General features: G+C 43.6%; 1 protein-coding gene across 1 annotated transcript in view; it reads left to right on the forward strand.

Moving 5' to 3' along the window:
* The window catches only part of GRIK4 (glutamate ionotropic receptor kainate type subunit 4), a 397,554-nt gene extending 387,941 nt beyond the window's left edge, over nt 1–9,613 (forward strand). The window contains exons 20-21 of the mRNA XM_079928310.1: nt 5,422–5,540; nt 8,837–9,613. Coding sequence (XP_079784436.1) covers nt 5,422–5,540; nt 8,837–9,196 — 479 coding nt within the window. The 3' untranslated portion in view covers nt 9,197–9,613. The remainder of the gene's footprint in view (nt 1–5,421; nt 5,541–8,836) is intronic.
* Nucleotides 9,614–25,939: the final 16,326 nt, after the last annotated feature.

A 25,939-nucleotide genomic window follows, 5' to 3' on the forward strand; every position in this document is an offset into this window, starting at 1 on the left:
GCCTCTACCATCCCTCTTCTATTCTGCGTTCCTTCCTCTACCCTTCTGCCGTCACCGTCTCCAGAATCTGCCAGGTCTAGTCAACAGATGTCACGGTCAATGCAAGAAGAAATGGCAAACTTAGTATTTCACAGTCCTCAGCAGTGCGAACATGACGATTCGCTTTATATTTTCTGGGAAGGTCATACGGGTCAGCTCACGTATGGGCACGTGAAGTTGCTGTTTACAACAGATAAGTCCATGGAGATGGGCCCACTTAATGTATTTGCATGGATGTAGGTGAATGTAGCTCTGCATTAGGAAGTGCTGGAAAGTCAAAATGGTCAAAGAATCCATGTTTTTGTCAAATATGTTCAATGTGGAAGATTGCCCCAAGCTTCAGCACCTAGCATAGTGCTCAGCTCACGGGAGCTTTCTTGAGAAAGATGTGTTGACCAAAGTCAAAGACTAAATACACTGTCCCTTGACGGGATTGTGGTATAATGGTCTCTCCTCCCTCTGCACCTGCTCTGTGGCTCCTGTGACTCTGCCTCTTTGCTTCCCAGGCTCCCATTCAGAATGAGCTTTCCTGCATCACAGTTACAAATTTCCACAGTGCCATCTGGAGATATGAATGGGTTTTAAGGGCTGGGACATAAGCGCACCTGAATCCAAGAAGCGATTATTTGCCAGTCAGAACGGAAGACAGAGCAGGTGGGTGGGTGGGTGGAGATTCAAATCTACTCAGATTCTCCCTTCCAGGTGGCCATTCTAGTTCTAGAGACAATGTTCTTCATTTGCATTTGTCAACTATCATTTGTATTTGTGGGCAATCTGTGAGTGACACACCACAGTTGGTCTTCAATCAACCAGGAGTTTGTGGGGAGAGTTTGATTCCATTTCGGTTAATACAGTCTTATGGCCAAGGCCTAGCTGAGGCTCAGAGACTCAAGTGTCAGGAGAAAATCTCAGTTTCAACGCCATCTGTCTGGATGGCTTCTGTGAGGTCCCGTCTGAAGAAGGGAAGGGGGAGTGATGAGATGACTCCCCTGCAGGTGTGGAGGGCCTTGGGGTCAGCCTGGAGGGAGTCCACATGACAGGCTCCTCTGAGTGAGGGCTCTGAGCTGGGGAAGGCATTTGACTTCTAGGAGAATGACTAACGACAGCGTTAACGGAACTGCTGCTGCCTCCTAACTCCGCTTCCCGCTCCCCGCTCCATCTGTTTCTCAACTCCGACTCTGCCAGCAATCTATTCTTGCTTCCACTTTCCAATAAGTTCCTAAAGGCACCAATGGTATACAAGCCCCGCTCCTAAGAGGAGGGGGCCACTCAGCCAGGAGTCAGCACGCTGGAGCCAACACCCGTGATTAACATGCTGGCCCTGAAACGCGAGAAGCTGGGAAAGAGAGGCTGTGGGGTGTTTCAGTGACTCATGGTTTCTACCAGCATCCTGTTCAAACCTGAGCTCCTCAAAGAAGCTTTCCCTGATCTGATCAAGATTATCCCAGCACAGATCACCTGTCCATTTATAACCCTATCCCATCCCCCCACGCCTGCCCGCGACCGCGTGTGGTCAAGTCCATGCTGTGGATCGTCCACACCATGTTCAGTCCCACTCTGGCCAGCCACAGAGTGCAGTCTAGGCCACCAGGCTGGGAGCACTGAACGAGGGCTGGCCCACTTTATGATTATTTTAAACAACATTTAATTAGGAATGAATACATATCACAGTATGTATCCAAAGCTTTTGAGAATTCATGGTTCTGCACCTGGGATGTCCTTATCCTCTTTCTGTCAGCTCATTTTTTCCACAAACATTTATTGGGCTCTTACGATGTGCCAGGGGTTATAGAGTTGAACGAGACATGGCTCTTCCTCTCAAGGGAATCACAGTCTAGTGGGAAATCCAGATATATAACATGAAACTAATTATTATTTTATGCAATATTAGAGCGGCATATGTTGTATCAGAAAGCATCTCTGATCAGAAAGATCACTCAGGCAACTAGGTGGACGGTAAAGTTGAGGAGGACACAGCTACGAGCAGGGAAATCACTTTGGAGATGCCGCCAAAGTCCAAGCAAGAGATGGTGGGGCCTTGAGCTAGGGAAGTGGTAGCAGAGAGAGAGAGAGAGAGAAGGTAAGAAATTGAAAAGTATTTAGGAGGCAAAATCAGCAGGACAGTGCATGGAGGAGAGATAAGAGGCCAAATGCAGGGAAATGGGAGAATATGCCTCAGAGCAGGCAAAGGCGATTGAGAAGATTGGTGGAGAGCAGAGAGCAATGGCTTCGTAAAAAGCCAAGAAGGGGGAGTTCCCTGGTGGTTCAGTGGTTAGGATTCGGCGCTTTCACAGCTGTGGCCTGGATTCAATCCCTGGTGGGGGAACTGAGATCCCACAAGCCTCGCAGCGTGGACAAAAAAAAAAAAAAAAAAAATGCCAAGAAGGGGGTGTGGTTGACAATGTCAGGTGTTACCAGAGGTCACTTAAGATTGGGACTGGAAATTTTCCGATAGGTTAGAAACAAAATGTTCGTTGGTAACCTCAGTGAGCTTGGTTTTAGTGGTACAAGACAAAATTTCATGGGATGACAAGTGAATATCGAGAGAATAAAAGTGAATTCAGACGCAATCATTTTCTCCTTTAGATACCATAGACAGACCACCTAGCGCCTAAAAGATTTTCAAGTGTTCAAAATTATGTTTGAGATCTGAAAAAAATTATTAGCTTCAAAATGCAAAAAGAAAACTGCTAAATCAAATTAAGACGTGTAATTAACTATCTCCAAAATGTAACATTGTTTCGACTTCATTAATTTTTAAATTTAATATTCATAAAAACTTCATTACATTTAGAAACTTTTTTTTTTTTTTTTTTTTTTTTTGGCGGTACGCGGGCCTCTCACTGTTGTGGTCTCTCCCGTTGCGGAGCACAGGCTCCAGACGCTCAGGCTCAGCGGCCATGGCTCGCGGGCCCAGCTGCTCCGCGGCATGTGGGATCCTCCCGGACCGGGGCACGAACCCGTGTCCCCTGCATCGGCAGGCGGACTCTCAACCACTGCGCCACCAGGGAAGCCCTAGAAACAATTTTTTTTTGGTTTGATTTTTCTCCTTTTGCAAACATTCTCTTGTATGAACGACTGCTGAGAAATCACAGCCAATTATACATTACCTGTTGCTTGCCACTCCGTCACATCAGAAGCAAAATTTTTAAAATGCATTTAACATAAGATGTGGGTGCATTTTCTCCTACTTGCTTTCATGTGGGATGGGTCTCCAAATGTAAGCCTTTTAAGGACTGTCTTAACATAGTTCTGATATAGACAGTTTCAAAAATCTTGCCTAGGGAAGGAAGGAAAGAGAAGGGTATTCACTAGACAGAGCTGGAGGGAGAAGGATTTTGTATTTTTCTTTAAGAAGGGAAAGACGTGAGTGTGTGTGTGCACTGAGGGGAAGAGTCAGTAGGGGGAGAAAGGTTGGGGAGGGCTGGGATGGTGACTGAGGGCGACAGGGAAACACTAGAGTCCAGATGGCCGAATTGGACTCGAGGAGGGGAGAACAGCTCTGCAGAAACACGAGGGGAGGTTGAAGCCCTTCAAGGGGATCCTAGTCTTTTTCTACATTAGGCAGAGCTATCCCAAGGTGACAGGAAAGTCTTGTGGTACCTCACCAGTCACTTGGAGCTCTGTTTACCTGAACAGGTGGGCATCTTTGGTATCACAGTCATCACTTCCCCTTCACTGGGGAGCCCTTTCTCTACATGGGCTGGCTGGAGAAACTAGTTTGTCCATGATGCTCAGATGCACGTCCCAATACCCGGTTCTCACCACCCCTAAATCTGTGGCTGGACACCCCAGCTATGTCCTTGCTGCATTCCCCCTTAAGTGGCCCTTTTGTCCCCGGATGTTCCTATGGTTAAAAGCCTTCTGCCCAAATGGTCCCAGGTTAGGGGGGCAGGTGAACAAATGAAGCCCAAGCACCTTCCTCTTGGAGGGTAGAAATCTACTCCAAATGCTGTGTGCCTTCCCTTAGAACTGAGTTTTTAAGTCATCTCCTCTTTCTGATTATTCACAACAGAGGATGTTTATTCACACAGGTACCCAAGAGTTGGCTGTGTGGACCAGCAGACCAGAGTATACCATCCACTGGGTACATTCATGATGTAAGCCCTTGGAGCCATTGTAGCAGATTATTGGTGTAGGCAGGCACTGTGCCGAGCTGTGTTATTTTCAAAACCAAACAAAACAAAAAACCAACAGACAGCCATGTGAGTCTTTGTGAGAGAAAACCCAAGGAATCATAAAATGGCTAGGTAGGGCCATTTTTCCAGCTTTCCAAAGTGTAGGAAGCAGTGTCAGATTTCTGCTTCTGATCCATGGCTCATCTCAGTGTTGTATGAAGCTGGCTTTCCCTGACACCGACATAGCTCTGTGTCCCATGAAGGCACTGCTGGTTGAACAAACACTCAAGTGTGCAGGCATTCCAACAGCACAGGACATAAGCTTCCCTCTTGGCATTTTTCAGGATAAAAGATGCTCTTTGATTTATGACTGTGGCGCCTCTTGAATCAGGGTTTCATGTGTTTCTGACACTCCCCTAACGTTTGGGTTTCTCTAGTACCAAAACATCCAATTACATAGCTAACTCAGTGTAAGACACAACCGTATAATTCCAGAAATATGTATTGAGTATATATGATATGCCGGGTATCATGCTTGGCAATGAGGTTACAACCAGAAACTGCCTACCTTCAAGGAACTTAGCCATACACAGTGCTTCCCAAAATACCAATCTGCAAACAAATTTTAGGCCTGGCTGGAAAAGAATCCCTTGTGAAATGCATTTTAAAATACAGATTCCTGGGCCGCATCTCCAGAGATAGAGATTCAATATGTCTGGGGTGAGGGTTAGGAATCCATACCTTTACTGAGCTTCCCAGGTGGTTCTGATGGCAGCCAGGTTCGGGAACCACCTGGGATAAAACATTTTGCTTTCCAAGTAAGTCTGTTAGTAACACGTTGACACAATTAAGTCAATGTAATTTTTTCTATCCATAGTTTGGTTACAACAGTTGCTTTATATGAAGCAAACACAATACTAGGAAGATTGATGAAATTTTTATGAAAGTGCTAGGATTTACTGGTATTTTGCTATCATGTCTCTATATGCTAAATCAAAATTTTCCTTAGCCCTTTTCTAAAACTGACTGACCCTCCCACCCCAGAAAGCTTCTCACCAATCTCCTCCACTTGCATCTAGAGCCCTTTCCCCTCTGCTACTCCAGCTACGCTGCATTTTTGGTTCCGAAGAATAATTATATCTCAAGGAACATGTGTGTAAAATGTCTACAGGACTCAGGTTCTGGTCATTCAGCATTTTTGGTAGAATGATTATGTCTCCCAGCTCTTTTACACTATTTTTTGTTCGTTCTCACTTTCTTACAGGACTGGGAATGGAGAATATTGGTGGAATCTTTGTGGTTCTTATTTGTGGCTTAATCGTGGCCATTTTTATGGCTATGTTGGAGTTTTTATGGACTCTCCGACACTCAGAAGCGACCGAGGTAAACCTTCTAAGGGGTATGACCTATAGTATTGGCAAGCAGGGCCAAGTTCACAGGCTCACACAGGGACAAAGGTCATTTCAGACAGAACTTGTGAAATCCCACAGGAGGGTGGGGCACCCATGGAACAGCAGCACAGCGGAAAGAATCCCAGTTCCGAGGACAGGAGCTCAGGGTTCAGGCTTCATCACTTACTAATTATGCAGCCACAGAAAGGGCACATAACCTCTCTGGGCTTCAGATTCTTCTTTGAAACAGCCCAGCAAATAAATCTGTGAAAAATGTTTTATAAACAACGAAGACTTAACACAACTATGATTTAAGATGTAGTGTTATAAGGGCAAACAGGCGAAAGTACCAGGTTACTAATGGAAACGATGGCTTTGGTTCTTCCATCTTAAGTATGTTTTTGCCTTGCAGGTAAAGCTGTTTAGAGATATCCCAATTCACGAGAGCTCCTAATGACATCTTCCTTCTCAGGGATTTTGAATAAGTTTAGTTCCCAAACCTGCGGCTTAGAAACTGGGTTAATATAAACTTCACACAGATGGAAGAGGCTGAGAGAAGGAAGACGACTTTACCCCATTCCATCTCCATTCCAGGGCACAAATCATTACACGCTACTTGCATTGTTTGGTTTTTGAAATACATTGGCCTCTATCTCAATCTCCCAACTCCTGATCGTCCTAAAATCTCCTTCCCTAATTGACAGCTCCTAACAGCAGATAACAGTACAGAAGAGTACAGCACCCCTATAAACCTAGGCGGTCCAGCCTCATATAGGGCTCCATTCAACACTGCTGACCAGTCTTTTCCTTTTCTGTGCTCAGCCTCTTTCCCACTTCCCAGTAGGACTTCCAAGCCATCACCCACACTCCTCACATCCCTTCGCTCCTCCATGACTAATTTTGCCTCCTGCCTCACCTGGAACTCAGGAGTGACCAGCCCCAAATTAAAACACCCACCTGAAAATTTACCCACAACTGGAGCCACCCCCAGGGCTTCTGCAGGTGTTCTGGTCATCCCTCCATCTCTGCCTTGTTGCCACCTTTCCTCAGCTCCTCTAGGATTATCCTTTTTCTCCCCTTTATTTATTTTTTTTGCCTGCTCTTTCCCCCAAGTCCAAAACTATGCTCATGTTTATCCGTATCTTCAAATAATAGCCATGATGCTGTAGCTCTTGCCCTACCCCTCTCCTCTTGCAAGCCCAGGTGATCCGACTGCCTCTCTCTCCATGTGCTCGCCTCCCATTCGGGCCTCACTCCACGGCAGCTGGCTTCTCCCCACCCCTTCCCCGAAAGGTCATGGCTGAGAGGTCTGACCCCTCCCAATGAACAAAACCAAAAGAGAACCCACTGGGCCTTATTGGACCTCAGTGTGGCCCTTGATGAAGTGGACCGCTCTTTCCAGAACTCTCTCCTCCCTTGCCTTGCCTGCTCCAAGCTCTCTTGGTTTCCCTCCTCCTTCCCTCTCCAGCGTTACTGGCTTTCTCCTTCTGTCCACCCCTTAAATGGCTGTGCTCTTACCTCTTCCTAAGACCTCGTTCAGGTGTTCCTGTCCCTGTGAAACCTTCCACAGTTCTCCTGCCTTCTTCCCTGGACCAGAAAGTTGCTCATTCCTCCTCCTTTCCACCACCCCTGTAACCAGCACATAGAGCACTTACAAACTGTGTGTCAATTATTTTCGTATCAGCCTGGCTACGAGACATTGCACTGCCTGAAAGTAAGGACTGAGTCCTTTGTGTCTGTATTTCCACTGCAAAGCACAGTGTTTGATACTTAGTTGACAGTCAATAAATATCAATATATGTCTTTATGTTCTTGTCACATATAATAGATTAGGCAGGTGGAGGTGTTTTTGTTGTAATTATTATTAGAAGCACAGAGAAGTCAAGTGACTTGACTACAGTTTCTGCTATTCACTAACAACCTTGGGTCTAGAATCCAGGTCTCAAGTCCTAACTCAGGCCGTGTTCCATTAGGGGATTCTACTTCTCTGTAGCTGCTTCAGGTAGAGGATCTGTGCACGCTGGGTTATTCTCCCAAGAGCTCACCAGTGGTCTGGATGTACCTTGAAAAATTCAGTGAGGAGTTCACGCTCTCCCAACATCTAGAAAGAAGAGTAAAGGCTAAGTTAACTATTTGACTATGGTAGAACAACTATCCTGTTGATAGAACGGGAAGACTGGAAGAAGGAACGTGAAAGAACAGAAAGTTGCCTCTCCCATCGTAACGGGAGAAAGTGTCCTTTCCAGCACAGAGTAGAGAAGAAAGCAGAGCATGCATGTGCTCTGCAGTATGTAGGTTTAGGTTCAAATTCTGGGTCAGCTGTTTGTTAGTCGAGTGATTTCTGGCAAGGTATCTAACTTCTCTGAGCCTCTATTTCCACATCTGTGAAATGGGTATAACAGTAGTAGTCGTGGTACAGGTTCAAGATTCTTCATCCACAATTCTGAAACCTCAAAAGCTCAAAAAGTTCCAAGCTTTTTGTAAGTTTGATGCCAATGCTTTTGGTGACAAACCTTAACTTGGACTCGTATGAGGCTATTGTTTATGGCCTTTAACTCACCTGGTGTGAACGTATATTCATTTTGCTACAGAAATATTAATGTGTTTGAATACAGGGTCTTCCCCAGAGCCCACTGGAAGTGATACATATTTTATGTGCATTGTATTACCTTGTCAAAATTCAAAATATTTTGAAACACAGCTGGACCCAAGAGTTTCTTATCAGGAGATGGCAGAGCTGCAGGAGTAGATTGCCTTGTTTTTGTTATTATAGTTATTGTTAGAACGCAGCCTTTCCAGCCATAACCAGCTGATTAAAAGAAATGAGACTCTTTGGCCCGAGAACAGAATGTTCATGGAGACATGGTTGTTTTTTCACAGGCTTGAAAGACTGACATGCGGTAAAGGGATTATTTATTTAGTCGGCTTCAAGGTCCAAATTTAACTGGGATGGATGGATGAAAAGTTCAGGGAGAGGAATTAAGTCAGTAGAAGGAAGCAGCGTTTAAGGGTAATCTGCAAAAATGGTAGCGGCACCTTCCCAACATGGTGGGATCAGTGTCTTTGAAGCCGTTCAAAGACAAGACGACCAGCTGGCGGGATGGTATGGAGGATGTTTGAATATTAAATAGCGGGTGGAAGTGAGGAGGTGGATTGAAAGACCTTCAAACATATAAGATGATATAATTGTGAAACACTGCACCCTAATCGCGCGCCCGAATGAGCCCGCAGGGGACCCTCGGGGGCTGGTCCTGAGAGGTCGGGCTGTGACCTCCTCGTGTCCTCCAGGTGTCCGTCTGCCAGGAGATGGTGAGCGAGCTGCGCAGCATCATCCTGTGTCAGGACAGTGTCCACCCGCGCCGGCGGCGCGCCGGGCTACCGCCGCCGCAGCCCCCCATACCCGAGGAGCAGCGCCGGCCCCGGGGCACCGTGACCCTCAGCAACGGCAAGCTGTGCGGGGCCGGGGAGCCTGACCAGCTGGCGCAGAGACTGGCCCAGGAGGCCGCCCTGGTGGCCCGCGGCTGCACGCACATACGCGTGTGCCCCGAGTGCCGCCGCTTCCAGGGCCTGCGGGCGCGGCCGTCGCCGGCGCGCAGCGAGGAGAGCCTGGAGTGGGAGAAGACCACCAACAGCAGCGAGCCCGAGTAGCCCCGCCGCCGAGGATGCTCGGCTCCCCGGCCCGCTGCGGAGGCGGGATGCGCTGAGCCCGCCATACTGCCGGCGGGGCACCCGGACTTGTACATCGTCCACCCTTCTCTCCAGATTTTGGATCCAGTAACTTTACAAAACGATCAAAGAGCCTGACGCCCCAGCCGGAGACGGCGCCCTGGTCCGGGGAGCTGAGACGTTGAGCCCGAGTGGCAGGGGACGCTCTCCCACCTGGCCACAAGCCCCCTCTTCCCGCAGTGGGCCTTTCCCTCCCAACAAAACTAAAGAGTCGGGGTGGGAGGGGTCCCTGCCCAGACCGTCTGATGGATTGGTGGCGTCATCAGAGGAATTTCCCCCTAGGAAGGGGCCATTGTACCCTGGGTCTAGTTCTTACAGGAAAAAAAAAAAATTAAACTCAACAGGGAAGTTTTTCTTTTCTGGATTTGTATATTTTTGTTAATGTTCTTTTCTTTTGTTTTCTCTGTTTCTCTCCTTCCCTCCTTTTCTTCTTTGTTGTCTCAATTCTATTCCTTTGTTTCGTTTTCTTGGAGGGGGAGGCTGGGTTAGGGAATTGAAGTCACAATAATCCCTGTTACCATTTTCCTAAATTTTAGAATATGAAGCGGCCAGCGCATCAGATGCTGAACTCTCCTTTCTGTGTGGTGACTGGGGCCACAGGTCATGCAGGAGGTGGTGAATTAGGTGGAGAATATCAAAGAAAGGTCCAGTAATTTTTTAAATGCCAAAACCCAATTAACTCATAGTTTACTGAGAGACCTTGAAATGCCTGGGATTTCAGAGGTTAATTTGTCCTTTCTTTCTCTCTCTTTTCGACTTTCCCTATGATTGGGTTTGATTTGGTCTTTGGTGAATGTGATCTCTGAAGAAGAGAGATAGCGGAGGAGAGTAGAAGGCACAAAGTATCCCAGGCCCTTGTTTAAGGAGCAGAGAGGGTAAATACAAATTTCCCCAACAGTGGCCTTGGCTTCAGCAGGAACGTGCTGTCTTCAGGTGGGGAAGGATGGGGCTGCCCTGCTGGTCTGGTGCATACTTTGTCAACTGCACCTCTTTTTAATCAAACTCGGTAGCTGCCTATGAAGCCAGACCCCCCAAGACTATCATGGATTGGGTGATTTCTTGCTACTAGATGTGAGACCTCGGTGCAAATGTGTGTGTGTGCGCGTGTGCGTGTGTGTGTGTGTGTGTTTATTATATGGGAAGGTCTTAAGTAATCAAGAATTTGCCAGGTTCCTGGGAGAGAGGTAGGGTCTTGTAGTCAATACACAGGCCTGGGAACTAGGGACTCTTGAGTCCTCACCTAAGCATGGGCAGTAGCCCCCCTTGTATGACTTTACATGAAGCATCTCACTTCTCTTTCATCTACACAATCGGAGTTACTGATGCTTTCCAGGCTGTCAGATGCCTGCTAAGTACTTCTCTACTTGTGAGATGTTTGCAGTGTCCGGAGCACTCAGCGGGAGGGGTGAAGCTTCTCAGCAGCTGTTTGACCTTCGGTTGGCTTCGCCAGTTGGGAGTTTCACACAGAGAGTTTTCATTTTCTGATTGAAAACAAATTCTATGCAATTTCTGTTTGTCAACTTAGAAAATTCAGAGGAGAGAGAACTAAACAGCCACTAGGGCCATCTCCCCCGCTGTCACCACCTTGAATCAAATTGTCCTCACGTTGTTTCTGTTCTGAACGTACTAAAATAAAGACACCTTTGCAAGACAACGAGCTTAATTCCATGTTTTTGCCGTCGACATTAGGTCGACATCTTCTTTGTGCCAGGATTATTAGTTAGAACTGCCATCCTGGGGGTACCCCGATGGTTCCTATAAAGGATGCCAATTTTGTCCTAGGCTGACCTCTTCTCTCTTATGAATTTGAATCTTTTTACTTTCCCCTCTTAAACCATCAAATGTCGGCAAGCTCTGCAGGACATGAGGCTTTTTTTAAACCTTGCTTAGAGCCTCCTGGAGAAACGTGGATTTGGTGGGAAGGGCACCTGAAGACAGATGGACGGCAGACTGCAATGGTGCCGTGCTGCCCCGACCCACAGCTCCATTCCGTGCTTCTGACAATGTGGTCCCTACTGTCAGATCGCATGTGGGGCAGGAAGGGTTGTTTTTTTAAAAAAAAAAAAAAAAAAAAAACACACAAAAAAACTCGTTTTTATGAGCAGGATATCTTGATCAATAGCAAACTTTTATAAAATGGATTGGTGAAATAAATGTCCACATGAATCATTTATAAAGTCTGTTTCTTTCACGGAATAAAGATAAGACTGACAGCGCTAGGCATTTTCTATTAGCTGCTGGGACCATTGCTGCACCTCACTGAAGCTGGTGCGTGAATCTGCAACCAGCTAGGTCTCTTCCTTGGTTTGTCTCCACTTTTTATCTGTTGGTTGCCGGCTTTCTTTTCCATTCTGTATTTTCTATCTGATTCTGTATACTGTATAAAGCCGTTTTTTCTTGTCTGTTTATCTTTCTTCGACTGCAATATTTACAATAAAACAGAAACAAACCCTGAAATGTTAGTGATGGATGAAAGCTGTCTGGGTTTGGAAAGAATGGCTTGGTGTGTCTAAAATCCAGGTACTCTGAAAGCAAATAAAAGTAGAAATCCACATTTTGTCTTCCCCTCCACCTGCCCTTTTCTCACTCCCTCTCCATTCCCTATCCTCTTCCGCTCTTTGTTCAGACCCCAGAAAAATCTAGGTGGCTTCTTTCAATTTGTAGTCCTGGAGGCAGAGCCAATCCCCCGCCCCTCCCCAAACGGATACACATGTTAATGAAGTTCAGGATTCATAGGGTTTTGTCTTCCTAAATGCACTTTCACAGAATAGTCATCTATTGATACCTAGGGTAACTCTAGTCAGATATCACCCCAGATTCCACTGGGAGCTTGAAGATTACATCAATTAAAATATAATACTTCGCTTTATTTCTTTTAATTGCCTTGCAGGGCCCCAATCGTCACCAGATCTCTACCTCAGAACCCAGGTGGGGTGTAAGTTGAGCATGTAGATGGCCGAAAATCTTTTGGCTTCCTCTAATCCAAAGCTTATATGAGAATATTCATCCTGGGAACTTGCCAACCGGCCCTCTTATTGGTTAGGTGAGACCAAAATATCATGATAACCAATCCACCTGGGGCCACTCTGTGAAAGTTTATTAGTTTGGAATTCCAAGGAGTTTAATTTTCTTTTGGAATCCAAGGGGGACTTCCCTATGGTGTAGGAGTCAAATACACGAGGCCAGAAAGGGCTGGGGCATTTCAGACACGGCAGGCTGGTGGTTTGAGTGGAGCTTGAGAGAACCATTTGTAGCCCTCCCGCCAAGGGGGTGTGTGCAGCAGTAAAGCAGTCTGGACACGATAAGGGAGATTTGATTCCCTGACTGGTAGGCAGCTCTCTTGGGGTAATAACAAAGAGACCTGTTGGGAAAATTCAGAGAAGGAATCCTTTCATAAAGATTTCACTTAAAGCTAGTGCTTCCTATGGGGCCTCTCAAAGAGAAAAGTAAGCTTTTAGTTGCGTTGAGTTATTCCAGTGCCTTTCTGTGAAAGGTGGCTCCCTGCCCCCCACAGGCAGATCCCTCGCCATTAGCCCAACGGAGTGTCCTCCGTGGCTGACAACCTGGGAAACCTACAGTATGACTCAAAGATTGGTGACGATGTGACTTCAGAAAACTCTTCTCACAGAAAAAATATAGACTCACGCTATCTATCTATCATCTATCTATCTACCTACCTACCTACCTATCTATCATCTTTCACAACTGGTGTGGGTGCAAAGAAAAAGGTCGCCAAGTTTTAGAACTGAAGAGGTCAACAACCCCATTATAATTTAAGGGCAACTGGGCAAGAGAAGTTCTGTCACTATTAACAGAACGTTATCATTCAAATTTTGTTAATTTCATACCAATTTCCAAATCTGAAGAATGAATGAAAAAAATATGAATATTGCCATTAAACAAATGGTAGAAATAGCACTGAGATCAAGAAAGAAAAAAGTATACAAAGGGAATAAAGTGAAAAACAACCTCTCTGATCAGAAAAGGCAGAAAATTTGAGGGCCAAAAAGGGGCGTAAAGAAATTGAGTATCAATCTCCCCATACATTAAGTAAGAGCTTGCATCTAAATATTTCACTGGTCGGACTGAACAAAGCATGTCAGAGAAGCAGTGCGTTGTGACGGTGTTGTGTCTGGGGAATTGACCCGGTTTACAAAGGTTAGAATATGCAGTCTATACTATAGAGGATGGAGGTCAGACCCATAAGTACAATGATCCTCCTGCTGGAAAATTAGCTAAAGAATCCTGCCCACTCCTCAGTAACCCTGTGCGCAATCCAATGTTCTCTTTTGACTATGGCAGAGAAGTCAGAGGGGAACAGGGACCAAGGGACCTCTCACCCTGTGGGGACTTTTTCATACATTGGTGAGTGACCTTGAGAGGTACTTCTTTAGTACACAGCCCCACATTAGATTCTGTGGGATATAATGAAGAAGTGGAAGAAACTATCTGTCCTCTGTCTGGGAAGACAAAACTTACGTGTAAGAAACAATGAAAGTAAAGCACAAAATATCCAAGTGCTGGAGTGTGTGATTTGGAATACAAACCATATAGACATTCAGAGAGGCTAACGATTCCCAGTAGGGGAAGAAGCAGGACTGTTTGTGTCTTGGGTTTGTTAAAAAAATTTTTTTGACGTCTAGAAAAACAAGATTTCCCTTCATCTCCCTGGGAATGAAATATGGTTAATTCATACAGATGAAATCAGTGCCCTTCTGGTAAGAGACAGCTTGTTGTTGCTGTTGTTTTGTTTCACCCACGGCGTCCCTTTTTGCAGGATTCCAGCTCGCCTGTTATGCTTCTTCCTGTTTGCTGCCAATACTGGTTAGAGATTTTCACCGCTATCTCCTTCCTGGGCTTCTTTAAGTTGTATTAGTGGGATTAGCTGTAGAGATGAACAGCCTAGCTCTACAGAATACAGAAAGACTAACTGAGAAATAATCAATGAAATGATCTGAAGTGGATTATGAGCTCTTTAAAAAAGAAAAAGATCAAATACTTTTTAAACTGGAGGGTAAGGATGGTGAATACAGAACTGAAGGTGTGGAACCAACGTGAAAAATTAATGCAGAACCAAATCCCCAAATTTCTGATGTACAGGAACATTCAGAATGATTTTGCTTTTCGGTCCATTAAACCATCCAGTTATCTGAAGCACATGGAGTCCGCCTGGAAAATTATTCTGCTTGGATTGTTCTGGTTCGATTCTTAGTATCTTTTCCATTAAAAGTAACAGAATGTAGCTTCCATTTCTACATCATCTGCAATCCTGGAGCTCCAAGTGGACATAGAAAAGCACACTAAATCACCAAAACCTGGTGACATGTGATGGTCAAAGGAGAGGTAAGCAGTACAGGACAGCATTGCCGGAGACAGTATATACCCACACACTCAAATGTGGTAACGGGACTTCAAAACTAGCTTAAAGAGGATCCAGTGAAAAACTACTTCTGTACAGAGAGACTTAAATTTATTTCTCTGCGCTGCTTTTGCTCCCCTTTATATAAGCTAAGCTGGCATGTGTGTGTGTATGAGCTTAGCACAGACCTGCAGATTCCCATCAGGGCTCCTTATGTCCATTTCAAAAGAGACAAGACACTTTCCATGATCACTTCAGCCTGTGTCCGTGCTTCTAGATAACATTGCTGGGTTTAGTCTTCTGGCTTTTAGTGGATTGGTTCTCACTGAGCGGTCTTGGATGTAATTTATTTCTAAGCCGACCTATATGTAGATGCATGAATTAAAAGGTGTTTTACTTACAACCATTCCCAGTTGAATGATAAGATGCCTGAGATGACTTCTTAAAACCTCTCCCCCTTCACCCCCATCAGCTGCAAAACAGAGTTCCTCTAGCATGAATAAGTGACTAAGTAAAATGTTCTGCCGATGGTGTAGCAGAACACAGTCAGTGAGAACAAGAGCAATGCAGGTTGACATTCCTCTGTACTCAACGCTTGTCAATAGCCTTGCCCATTGTAGGCAGAAAATAATTTTCAGAAAGGTCAGGTAATGAAATTGTTAAAATGAAAGTGGTTAGGTTGGCCAGTGAGGTACAGAGTTCAGAAACTACGTTTTGATTCAGCTACCCTATTTTTTGTTGCAAATAAAACAGCAGATTTGCTGAGCCTGCCATGATTTCCAGAGGATGTAAGACCCTCCCTGAGTCAGCCCTCGCTGATCTTTCAACCTTCTCCTGACACTTCTTCCACCTACCTTCCATCCTACCCTGCAGTCTAACCATACCGCTTCCTATTCTGCATTTATCCTGTGTATCCCATGCTTTTCTTCTCCTCTGCCTATGCTTTGGCAGTTCCCAGCTCCTGGAAATCTCTTCCCATTCAACTCTCCATTGACAAAGTCTACCCTTCTATATATATTTTTTAAAATTTTATTGAAGAATAGTTGATTTACAATATTGTGTTAATTTCTTCTGTACAGCAAAGTGACTCAGTTATATATATACACATATATTCTGTTTCATATCCTTTTCCATTAAGGTTTGTCACAGGATATTGAATATAGTTCCGTGTTCCGTATAGTTGTTTATCCATCCTATGTATAATAGTTTGCCTCTGCTAATCCCAAACTCCCAGTCCTTCCCTCCCACATCTCCCCTACCCCTTGGCAACCACAAGTGTGCTCTCTATGTCTGAGTCTTTTTTTTCATAGATATATTGATTTGTATCGTATTTTAGATTTCACATAGAAGTGATATCATATGGTGTTTGTCTTTCTCTTTCTGACTAGTTTGCTTAGTATGACAATCTCTAGGTCCATCCATGTTGCTGCAAATGGCTGCCTGTGCATATTTAAGGTCCAGCTCAAATGTCATCTCCCCATGATGGCTTCATGATCCCCATCCCACGGCAGTAATGACCTCTCCCTGTCCTGAACATTCCCAACCTTTCTCTCTGTCCCTTATCCCTCCTACATTGAATCATATGTGTTTACTCTCACCTACCACTGTAAGGCCCTGTAAGTGCAGAGAAAATGCCCTTTCCATCTTTTATTTGTTCACAGCGTACAGGGTTCTTTGCACATATTTCGTTCCCACGAATGAATGAGGCAAATTCAACTGAGAGCAAACGTACATTAAAATGTTGCATGTTTGAAACTGAGTGGCAGAAATATGCTAGTACATCTCCGATTTAAAGCAACCATGCATAGAACAACTTAATAATTTATGCCAGGCAAAAATATTACTTCGTTGATTTTGCTGGGCACCAACTTGGTGGGGACAGCAGGTTGATAATATTCATAAGCTGGTGGAGAGTTGTTTCCAATTGGTAGGTACAAGGGAACGTTTTCTTCCAGCTGTCTACATGCCTTCTATACAGGTCATAAAGGTTATAAGAATTCAGCCTCCTGACTCCCATGCCAGCTTTGGAAAAAAATCAATCAGCCTCCTCTCTTCTCTGCTCATTATCCTCAAAAAGTGATTTCTGGTCCAAACTAAAATTACCCAAACTTGGTTCATGGGCTATCCATTTCAGTATAAGTCCTTTAAGGTGGTACTTGCTCGGAAAAAATATGATCATTTTTACCAAAATAATCAAAATCAGTTTCTTCCTTACTCACCAGGAAAACCGAAAGAAATTCCCCTTGGTGATTTGCTTTTAAAATGTGAAAACATAGTAATGGTTGAAAAGTTAACAAATTATAGCTCTAGCATGTAGACTGATTACTATTCTGGGAAGTCTGGCCAGTTTTGACGAGTTGAGAAAAATGCTGTTATTTTCCTAAGTGTTAGCATTTAGATCAAAGAAGAAGGAAAGGAGCAGAGGGAAAGAACCAGCTTTTCTCCAATATCGGCTACATACTGAACACACTACAAACGTTTGTTTATTTAATCCTCGTGATAGCCCTCTGAATTAAATATTACTATTTTCAGGAGAGAAGGCTTCTGGAAGTTAAATAACATGTCCAAATTTCCACAGCTAGTAAAAGACAAAACCTCATAATGAAAGGCAAATATTCAAACCCAGTCTTGTCTGTCTCCTTTACCAGAGTATCTTCCATTGCATCCCAATCCATCTGGGGGGTTTCCTCCAGAAAGTATAGAACACAGGCAGGGTTCTGCATGTGCTTGACTTTTAGTAGCTAGGATTCTTGCTTTTTTATTGTTGAAGCAAACAAGTCACTTTATTTCTATAACTTTGTTCACTCCTAATGTTTTGCATTACTTTTTGAAACAACCTGCTTCCACAAATGCTGAGAAATCACCAGAGATGCTAAAATATATTACTTTAGAGATGGAATTTTACTAGAAGAAGAGTTTTTATTAGGTTCTCCGATGACGTTTCTTATTATTAACAGCAATGATGGTTGATGGTGTTAAGACAGCACACCTCAGTGAACCAGAATGGTCATTTAGTTGATGTAAACATCCAGCTGCTCTGTTTTTGATTCCAGAGAGAGAGAGTCCTGTTCAGTGATCAGAGATAACAATGTAAATGAGGAAAATTATACATAAAGCCCCGTAGACCTAGAAGCTTACCATCTAGACTTATAAATCTGGAAGGATCCTCCAGTAGCTGTTTACTCCGTTTTAGTTCATTCCCTACCATTACGATGATACGCAAGCCATTGTGAGCAAAGAGTTAATTCTAACCATTCAAACCAATAAAACTTTATTAAGTGCTATGTCTGTACTGGTGGGGAGGGAAGGAGATTTGTGGGTGCCACTGAAGGATATGAGGATGGATAATGTCATGTGGAAAAGGCCGTGGACTTTTTATCCTATGTAGCCCCGAGAACTAATCGTGCATATTGCTGAGATACAGGATATAGATCAAGGAAAGAAGAACTTTTAAACAAAACACTGTGAGCATGCAAGTTGATGGTATCAGAAATACCTTAATAAATTAAGGATATCAGGGAGGATTCTTATATTTTGTGGTAAGTCAGATTAGATGATGTGCTATGATCCCTTATAGAAGAGTAAGATGATAATAATAGTAATATCTATCTTCTACTGAGTACTTAATAATGACCAGATAATACGCTCTGTGTTTTGTATATGCTATTTTTATATTCACAACAGGAAGATATTATTTTCCTCCTGTTACAGAAAAGGAAACCATTTATTTTTCTTGGCCAGCAGCAATTTAGAAGTCAGTGGTGGAACTAGGACTTGAACACAGCGCCCTGCTCTAGAATCTTACTATTTTTAGCAAAGTCCTTTTCATTTCAACCTTGAGATCCTATGATTGTCAGCAGGGGGTCTGACTTCAAAGTGCCATTTAAAAGAGGAGACAAATGTACGTAACTGTAATCCGGGGGCAGGGGATAATATAGAACACAAAACATTATTATCTTGTTGAAGAGATAGGAAACCCATAGTTACAAAATAATAGGAGAGATTTATTTAATAATGAAAGGTATGATTACAAAAGACATAGTAAGGCATTATATAATCAACAAAATTTATATTCAGCAAGAATTTATTATTATATAGTCAAAAAAGTACTTTCAACATCTATTTAGTGCACATTTCTGTCTAGATACTGAAGGATACAGAAACAAGTCACTTAAAACAGAAGGAACTCACTTTCTGAGCCACTCATTTGACCCTGAATCTTAATTTGATTTGGCAACACTTCTGTTATTGTTTTGCTACTTACTTCATACCTTAAGGTTTGGTGTTTTACGATTAATAAAGTAATACACGTACGTTATAGAAAATTTGGAAAATCCAAAAAGCAGAAGAATAAACCACCCCAAATGTCAATACCTAAAGACACGCCTTATTAAATTTGTCTTCTAGTCATTTTACTGTGTTTTTGAATCATTGTTATCTTACTGTACGCCATTGCATTATTACCTAACTTCATCTCCATATACACTGAGCTTATCCAACAAGATTCTGAACTAGTAGAAGGCAGGAATTAGGGACCACACTTTTCTGGAGTCCCTGGAGTACCTAAGAAGTAAGCCTTGCACCGTGCTCTCAGCGTAGTAGGTGCTAGAATAATGAGTAGAGTAATTGCTGACTCATTTATCAATCAATAAATGAATGAACAAGAAATATAAAGCAAGGTTCTTCAACCTTGAGGAATTTACAGTCTGTATTAGAAATCTAATTGCACAAAGCATTCTAACGTAAGCCAATATATGGTTAAATGCACATTGAGTCATTGCAGGATACTTCGTGATAGGTGGTGACGAAAGATGGCCTGGGACATACCTGAAGGGCCGTAACTATGGTGGAAGAATCTGAGCTTATTCTTTTCTAACCATCCAAGAGGCCCCCAGTAGAAATGGGCTGGTCTATCTCCAGCCGGTTGCCTTTATTCTCCTCAGTGCCAAGTGGCCTCTCCACCGACGGTCTCAGAGGACCCAGTATATTCTATACAAGCGAAAGAAACCAGAGCCCCTCTCTCTGCACAAGGGAAATTACCCAGCTAGTGTTTTCTCTCACTCTGGAATAAGGAGGGAATTCTAGGCTACATGGCCATGGGGTGGATACCTTTCTCGAGTGGTAAACTTATGAGGAAAGTGTTTTAAAACTTTTTAGAGTTCTTTCTTTCTTTTAAGTTAAAGTCTGCTCAAGTGGAAGTGCTGAAACAGTACTCTCTCCTGCCTGGTTATCTGATAATTGTGGCCTCAGGGCCCCCATTATACAACTTGTGCTGAGGCGTATTGGAGCTGGGTATCTTGCCTGGCTTCAATGTGCAGCATGTGAGGGGGACACTCTGGGGACCTGGCAGCTTCTCAGGTGGCCTGAATTCAATGAACAGTTCGCAGCTAATCAATAGGGGCATAGCAATCAGGTGGATGTAAGTAGGGCTGATTTGAAGGATTCTCACGTCATCGTACCTGGGTATAAAGAACTGTGTAATATCAAATGTGTAATTTGGCATGCTTCAGCTAAGGTTGGGACAGCTGGTCTGACAGGACGGCTGCCCCTTCCACAGCTCTTTTAATTCCAGACGAAAGGAAAATTCCCTCCTTAGTAGTCATTAGGCTCCAATTTTACCTCTCATTATTAAACCATGAAGTTGGCCAAAACATTTAAGTTAAGCAAAATGAAGAGATTTATGAGCAAATTGGAGTCTAGGTGAAAATTTGAAGCCTAATCTCCAAAGATTAAGAAAGGCACAAGGACCACACTGTTGGAAAAAAGCAAATCTCAGAGTAAACAGGAGGAAATGTTCTTTCTTATTTTTCCCAAAGAACTAACCCTTTAAAATTGAGTTTCTGGATGATGTCTTCATGCTTGGTAATACCCACCTGATTTGAGAAATGTTGGAATAAGATTTAAGTAGTATTTTAGTCTCCCTGTAGAACTAAAAAGGTGTGTCAGATTGATGACCCCAAGCAGCTGACAGCCTCCTGCGGAGGCACAACACTGTGAGGAGAGCAACATGAATTATTTCAGATCCCCATTGCCCTGAAGACAGAACCCTGCTAGGTGGCCAGCGTGGGGGTCAGAGATCACACTTGTTTGATCTTCGGTTTCTCCACTGAGACGTAAGGAGCTGTTGTACCAAAGGGAAGGGTGTTTGCAGCCAGCTGAGTGTCCCATGGGTAAGCACGGCGCTGAGACTCCATTCGAATTCCCTATCAGAGCCTGCTTTCTTCCTGGAGACTGCCATTGCAGGGGCAACCTTGAAAGGTGATGAGAGAGATGAAAGGTTCCATAGGCAGCCACCTAAGCCAGCCACCAACTATTGAAAGCATTTTAATTTAATACCAGAGAGTGTCACGGATAATCGTAATCCTATCTATTGGTCCCAAACCTCTTCCAGCAGTGAGGAGAGGCAGTTACTTTAAGGGCAGCAAGGACAATGATTGTTCCCTGGGGACTTTGGGAGAAAAATCCATTCACTTCAAAATTGGACACCAAGGCTTGCCCTGAAGGTAAGTGGCATGACCTGGACATTAGTGTTAATTACTGTGAGATTCCAACTGTTCCCAAAGACTGCATGTCTCCCATAAACCTGCTCTGATGCCTGACATTGTTAATAGAGTGGTTTCTTTGGGTTCAGCAGGTATAACACTGAGCTAATCATTATAAGTCAGTTACACAATAGCAGAGGCAAGGTCTGGGAGAGGTCAACTTTTATGAAGGTGATAGAGGTTCCCGCCTCCAAGGATCCTGGGGTTTCCGGGGGGCACTGGGTCTGTGGGAAAGCTGGTCCCAGAGACAGAGGAGTGAGGATGGGGTGGGGCAGGGAAGGAAGGAAATTAATGTTTCTCTCGTTTCGATTGTGTCCCAGGTAGGATACTAGGTGCTTTTACATAAATTGCATTTAATTCTCGCAGCAACCCTTTCAGGTAGTCTTTTTCCCTCTGATTTTAGGACTGAAGAGTTGGAGACTCAGGGAGTTGAAGTAATTTGCCAAGTTCACAAACCTCTCCTAGCGTGGATGTGAACTTGAGCTTGCCAGCTTCAAAGATCATGCTCTCTCTGCAACATCATGGAAATTAAGAACTAGGAGGTTTGTTTCACAACTGGGTCAGCCAGGAGTCACCTGCCCCAGCAGCCTTTGTGGGAAATTCTAAATGTAAAAAACCCCACAGTTTCCCTTAATAAAACCTTCCAAGATTGAAATGCAGGTAGAATCTCTTTGCGAGAATGGAAGAGTCTGGACCAGATCTCTGTCCCCTCAAGATTCACCTTCACCTTGGAATCTTATCACAAATCACTCTTGCTGCTACTTTTGTCTCTGGGGCCACTTTTGCTCTTTCACAAAAGGACTCAAGTGGACATAGGACTCTTTCTTAATCCTCTGTAGCAGAGCTACAACAAGGCTAAAAGGATGAAATAAGCATCCTCACAGGTGCCTTTGCAGTCACCTCCCTACTCAGCTTCCAGCCTGCGTCTGGGTGGCAGAGGCCGAATCCCCCACCCCACCCCCCCCACCCCACTCTGCCCCACCTCAGCCATCTGGAACATCTTAAAGTATGTCTAAGGAAGTTCAGGCCACAGTCTAAAGTAAGCCTTCAAATATCTAAGCAACTGCTTGCCCCATGCAGATGAGCACCAATCTTGACTTATTTATTGTTAGCACCAAATTCATAACCCAATCTGAACAGAAAAAGGTGAAAAGGTAAGTAGCATAGGAAAAGGAAAAGACATATTTTAACAAGTTGTCAAAATATGAATGCCAGTGACATTTTTATTTTAAATACAGCTGCTCAAAGCACTGGCCGCAACTGGTCTCCTTGACCACAGTCATTGACCACACTGAATGGATTCTCATGTATCGTCCACTACATTTAGAACAAGGCTACGTTTTCACAGAGCTACCAAGTCAGCTATTTTTCAAACACCTGAAGATCTTCAAAACAATAATAAAATACTATTTCATACCTATCAAGGAGACTAAATAAATAAGTAAGTCTGATAATACCAAGGTCTGGTGAGGATTTTGGCTTAAAAGAAGTCTCATACCTGCACTGTTGGTCAGAGTGTAATCTGGAAAGAAAAATTGGCAATATCTAGTAAAGGTGAAGATAAGGAATACTCTATGAATCATCAATTCCAGATCTTGGCATATACTCTAGAAAAATTCTTGCAAATGTTCACAAGTAGACATGAACAAGAATATACACTGCAGCAGTTTGTAACAGCAAAACAAACAGACTGTTTAAAAAAAAAAAACCTGGAAAAAATTTAAATGTCCGCCAGTAAATGGACAGATTTTTTAAAGTTATGATTTAATCGGAAATGGAACCATACACAGTTGTAAAGGTGAAAAAAACCACCTCTACCTATGGATAACTCTTTACCATATAATATTGAGTGAAAACCCCCATATCTCAGGCGAACTATGCTGTCTTTCAAGTTTAATCATTGACCACAAAAACACTCACTCAGTCATTCTTTCAAAGCAATATTCTTAATTATATGGACATAGCCTTGGTTAGATATTTGGGGACACTGAACTATCGATCTAAGGCCAACAGGGATGCTTTTCCTAAGGTCTCATGGTTTGAGTGCGTCTGTAACATATGGAGGGCTGCTTGTAGCAGCACTGTCGTTGTCTTGGTGTGTACTGACAAAACGGAACAGATGCAAGCAGGAGAGCAAAAACAAAGAACAAGGCCCTACCACAAATGCGTTAAAGGGTCAGTAACCTCGTTAAAGGAATGCAGGTAAGTGGTTTTTAATGAGAATGTGTTAGTCAGTAGAAATCAAGACCGTCCAAGACTCCGATTGCACTCTTGCTACCAACAAAGTAAAAGGATTGAGAAGTGCTTTTCTCTCTCTCTCTACTAGAATATTAAATCGACTCAACAGATCAACAGAGTGATTTCTGTTTTCAAATGATTTTTAGTCCTATGTGCCATCTGGAAAGAAGTCATACGAAATAGACAGAGTTTACAAGAAATTGGTGGTGCTGGTTGGGAGGGGGGGCTGTCCTAATTAACGGTAGAAATATAAAGGTGGTATGGGACGACAGAAAGTCAGAACTGGAGTCAGATTCTGGCTGTACCACTTATGAGCTGGTGGTGCTTTGAGCAATTCATTTAATGATTGTAATCGCCGATGTCTTTTTTTGGTAAAATAAAATCTCTTGCAGTATTGGATTACAGAGGATTACAGAGATAACACTTGTAAAGTGCATATAGACAGAGCTTAGTAAATAAGAAGGGCCCAAGAAATGGAAGAGATTGTGATGATGATGATGATGATGATGATAATGATGACGACAACGACCGTTTCCCAGGCTGCTACTAGGCACTGCCATTAGCTGCATCCTCTTTCTGGTATTTATTATGCTGCTGGAAAGGCTTTTCAGACTTTTCAAGCTGATCAAAATTTAATTCAGTAAAGCATTTACTGGCAAAATCTAACTTTTTTGTTTGTTTTTTTGCGGTACGCGGGCCTCTCACTGTTGTGGCCTCTCCCGTTGCGGAGCACAGGCTCCGGACGCGCAGGTTCAGCTGCCATGGCTCACGGGCCCAGCCGCTCGGCGGCACGTGGGATCTTCCCGGATCAGGGCACGAACCCGCGTCCCCTGCATCGGCAGGCGGACTCTCAACCACTGCGCCACCAGAGAAGCCCAATGTCTAACTTCTTGCACGTTAGGTGATAACCAGCCAGTATATTTTATTAATTAAGGTTTTCTGGTTTCAATTTCTAGTTGCACATTGTTGATTAGCAGAGAGCTGATTATACAGGCTATACTGGGCCCCTGAAGAATTATTCTTACAGAGTTACCATTTGGTGAGATGCTATTAGCTGAGATGGAAGGGCTTTATGAGAAACAACCAATGAATGTCACTAACTCTATTGTAAAGAATGTTTTTGAGGGCTTCCCTGGGGGCGCAGTGGTTGAGAGTCCGCCTGCCGATGCAGGGGACGCGGGTTCGTGCCCTGATCCGGGAAGATCCCACGTGCCGCCGAGCGGCTGGGCCCGTGAGCCATGGCAGCTGAACCTGCGCGTCTGGAGCCTGTGCTCTGCAACGGGAGAGGCCACAACAGTGAGAGGCCCGCGTACCGCAAAAAAAAAAAAACCCAACAACAAAAAAACAATGTTTTTGAGTCTGATGATCACTGCATCACACAGTGTCCACTTTACCAGGCCTCTAGGGATAGAGCCATATCTGATCTTGGTGCCAAAAACAGCTTAAAAAATCCCTTGGGTACTTGGTTTTATCCTTTCAATGCTGTGAACTGACAAGGTTACTTCCCTTTGTTGAATGAATATCTGGAAAGCTCAATTTGAGGCCCAACTGTAAACTGTATGTCATCACTGTGTGCATTTTATAAGCCTCACTTTGGAGTCCTCTTTGTTCTTGCCCTTGTTTTTTCTTCTTTCACCCTGCTTTTAGTTGGAAGAACATTCATGTATATAGGAATTATATATTCATATATAATTATATATAAGTATATATATATATATATATATATATATATATATATATACTTACATCTATACGATACAGTGCTCATACTAATCTATAAAAGAAATTATGCCAAGTGTTGTCACTCTGGGTGGTCTAAGTACTGATCAGCTTAAGGTAGACTATTCTAGTGTTTTGTTTCTCCCATGGAGCCTTCATTGTCGAAATGCAGCTCTGAAAAAGGCAGTTAAATTATTAACTCCCATTCTAGATCCTAAATAAGTGTTTTCCCCAGTACACCATTTATAATATACTGTTGCACCTCAGGAGTTGAGGTATTAAAGTGCTGCTTGAGACATGCTGGGAAAACTCTGGAAAATAACTTGCTAAAAGAAAAACAGTTGAGGAAAGCAATTGGATGTTCCATTTTGCTGGTGGGATACTATCTGGGATGGGGTGATACTGTTCATGTGTAGGCAAAAATCTGTTCCATATGCTGAAAGAAAGACAAAATCAGTGCCAATCTGAGCCATTAGGCAGTGGCACTCAGCAGATAATTTATGCAGCAGAGAGCCAAGGACCCTTACTTTGCAATCATTGTCATCTTTATGCACGAAGGACCACCAGTACATTTTCTGCCTTCCTTTCACTCTCTGGTGTGTCAGTTTTTTAAAAAATTATATATATTAAGCCTTGCCATAGGTTCAAAGGTACATCTTAACTCACTCAAATCACTTGTCTTGTCTCTGACTGAGAAGAGTGCACATAATTCAGCATTATTACCAGAAGTGAGACGACAGGCCTCAATCAAACCATGCATAGTCCCCTCTTTCAGGAAAAGCACGTTGAGGCTTCTCTGCCCCAGGA

The sequence above is a fragment of the Stenella coeruleoalba genome (genome assembly GCF_951394435.1).
Source record: "Stenella coeruleoalba genome assembly, chromosome: 8".
Lineage (NCBI taxonomy): Eukaryota > Metazoa > Chordata > Mammalia > Artiodactyla > Delphinidae > Stenella > Stenella coeruleoalba.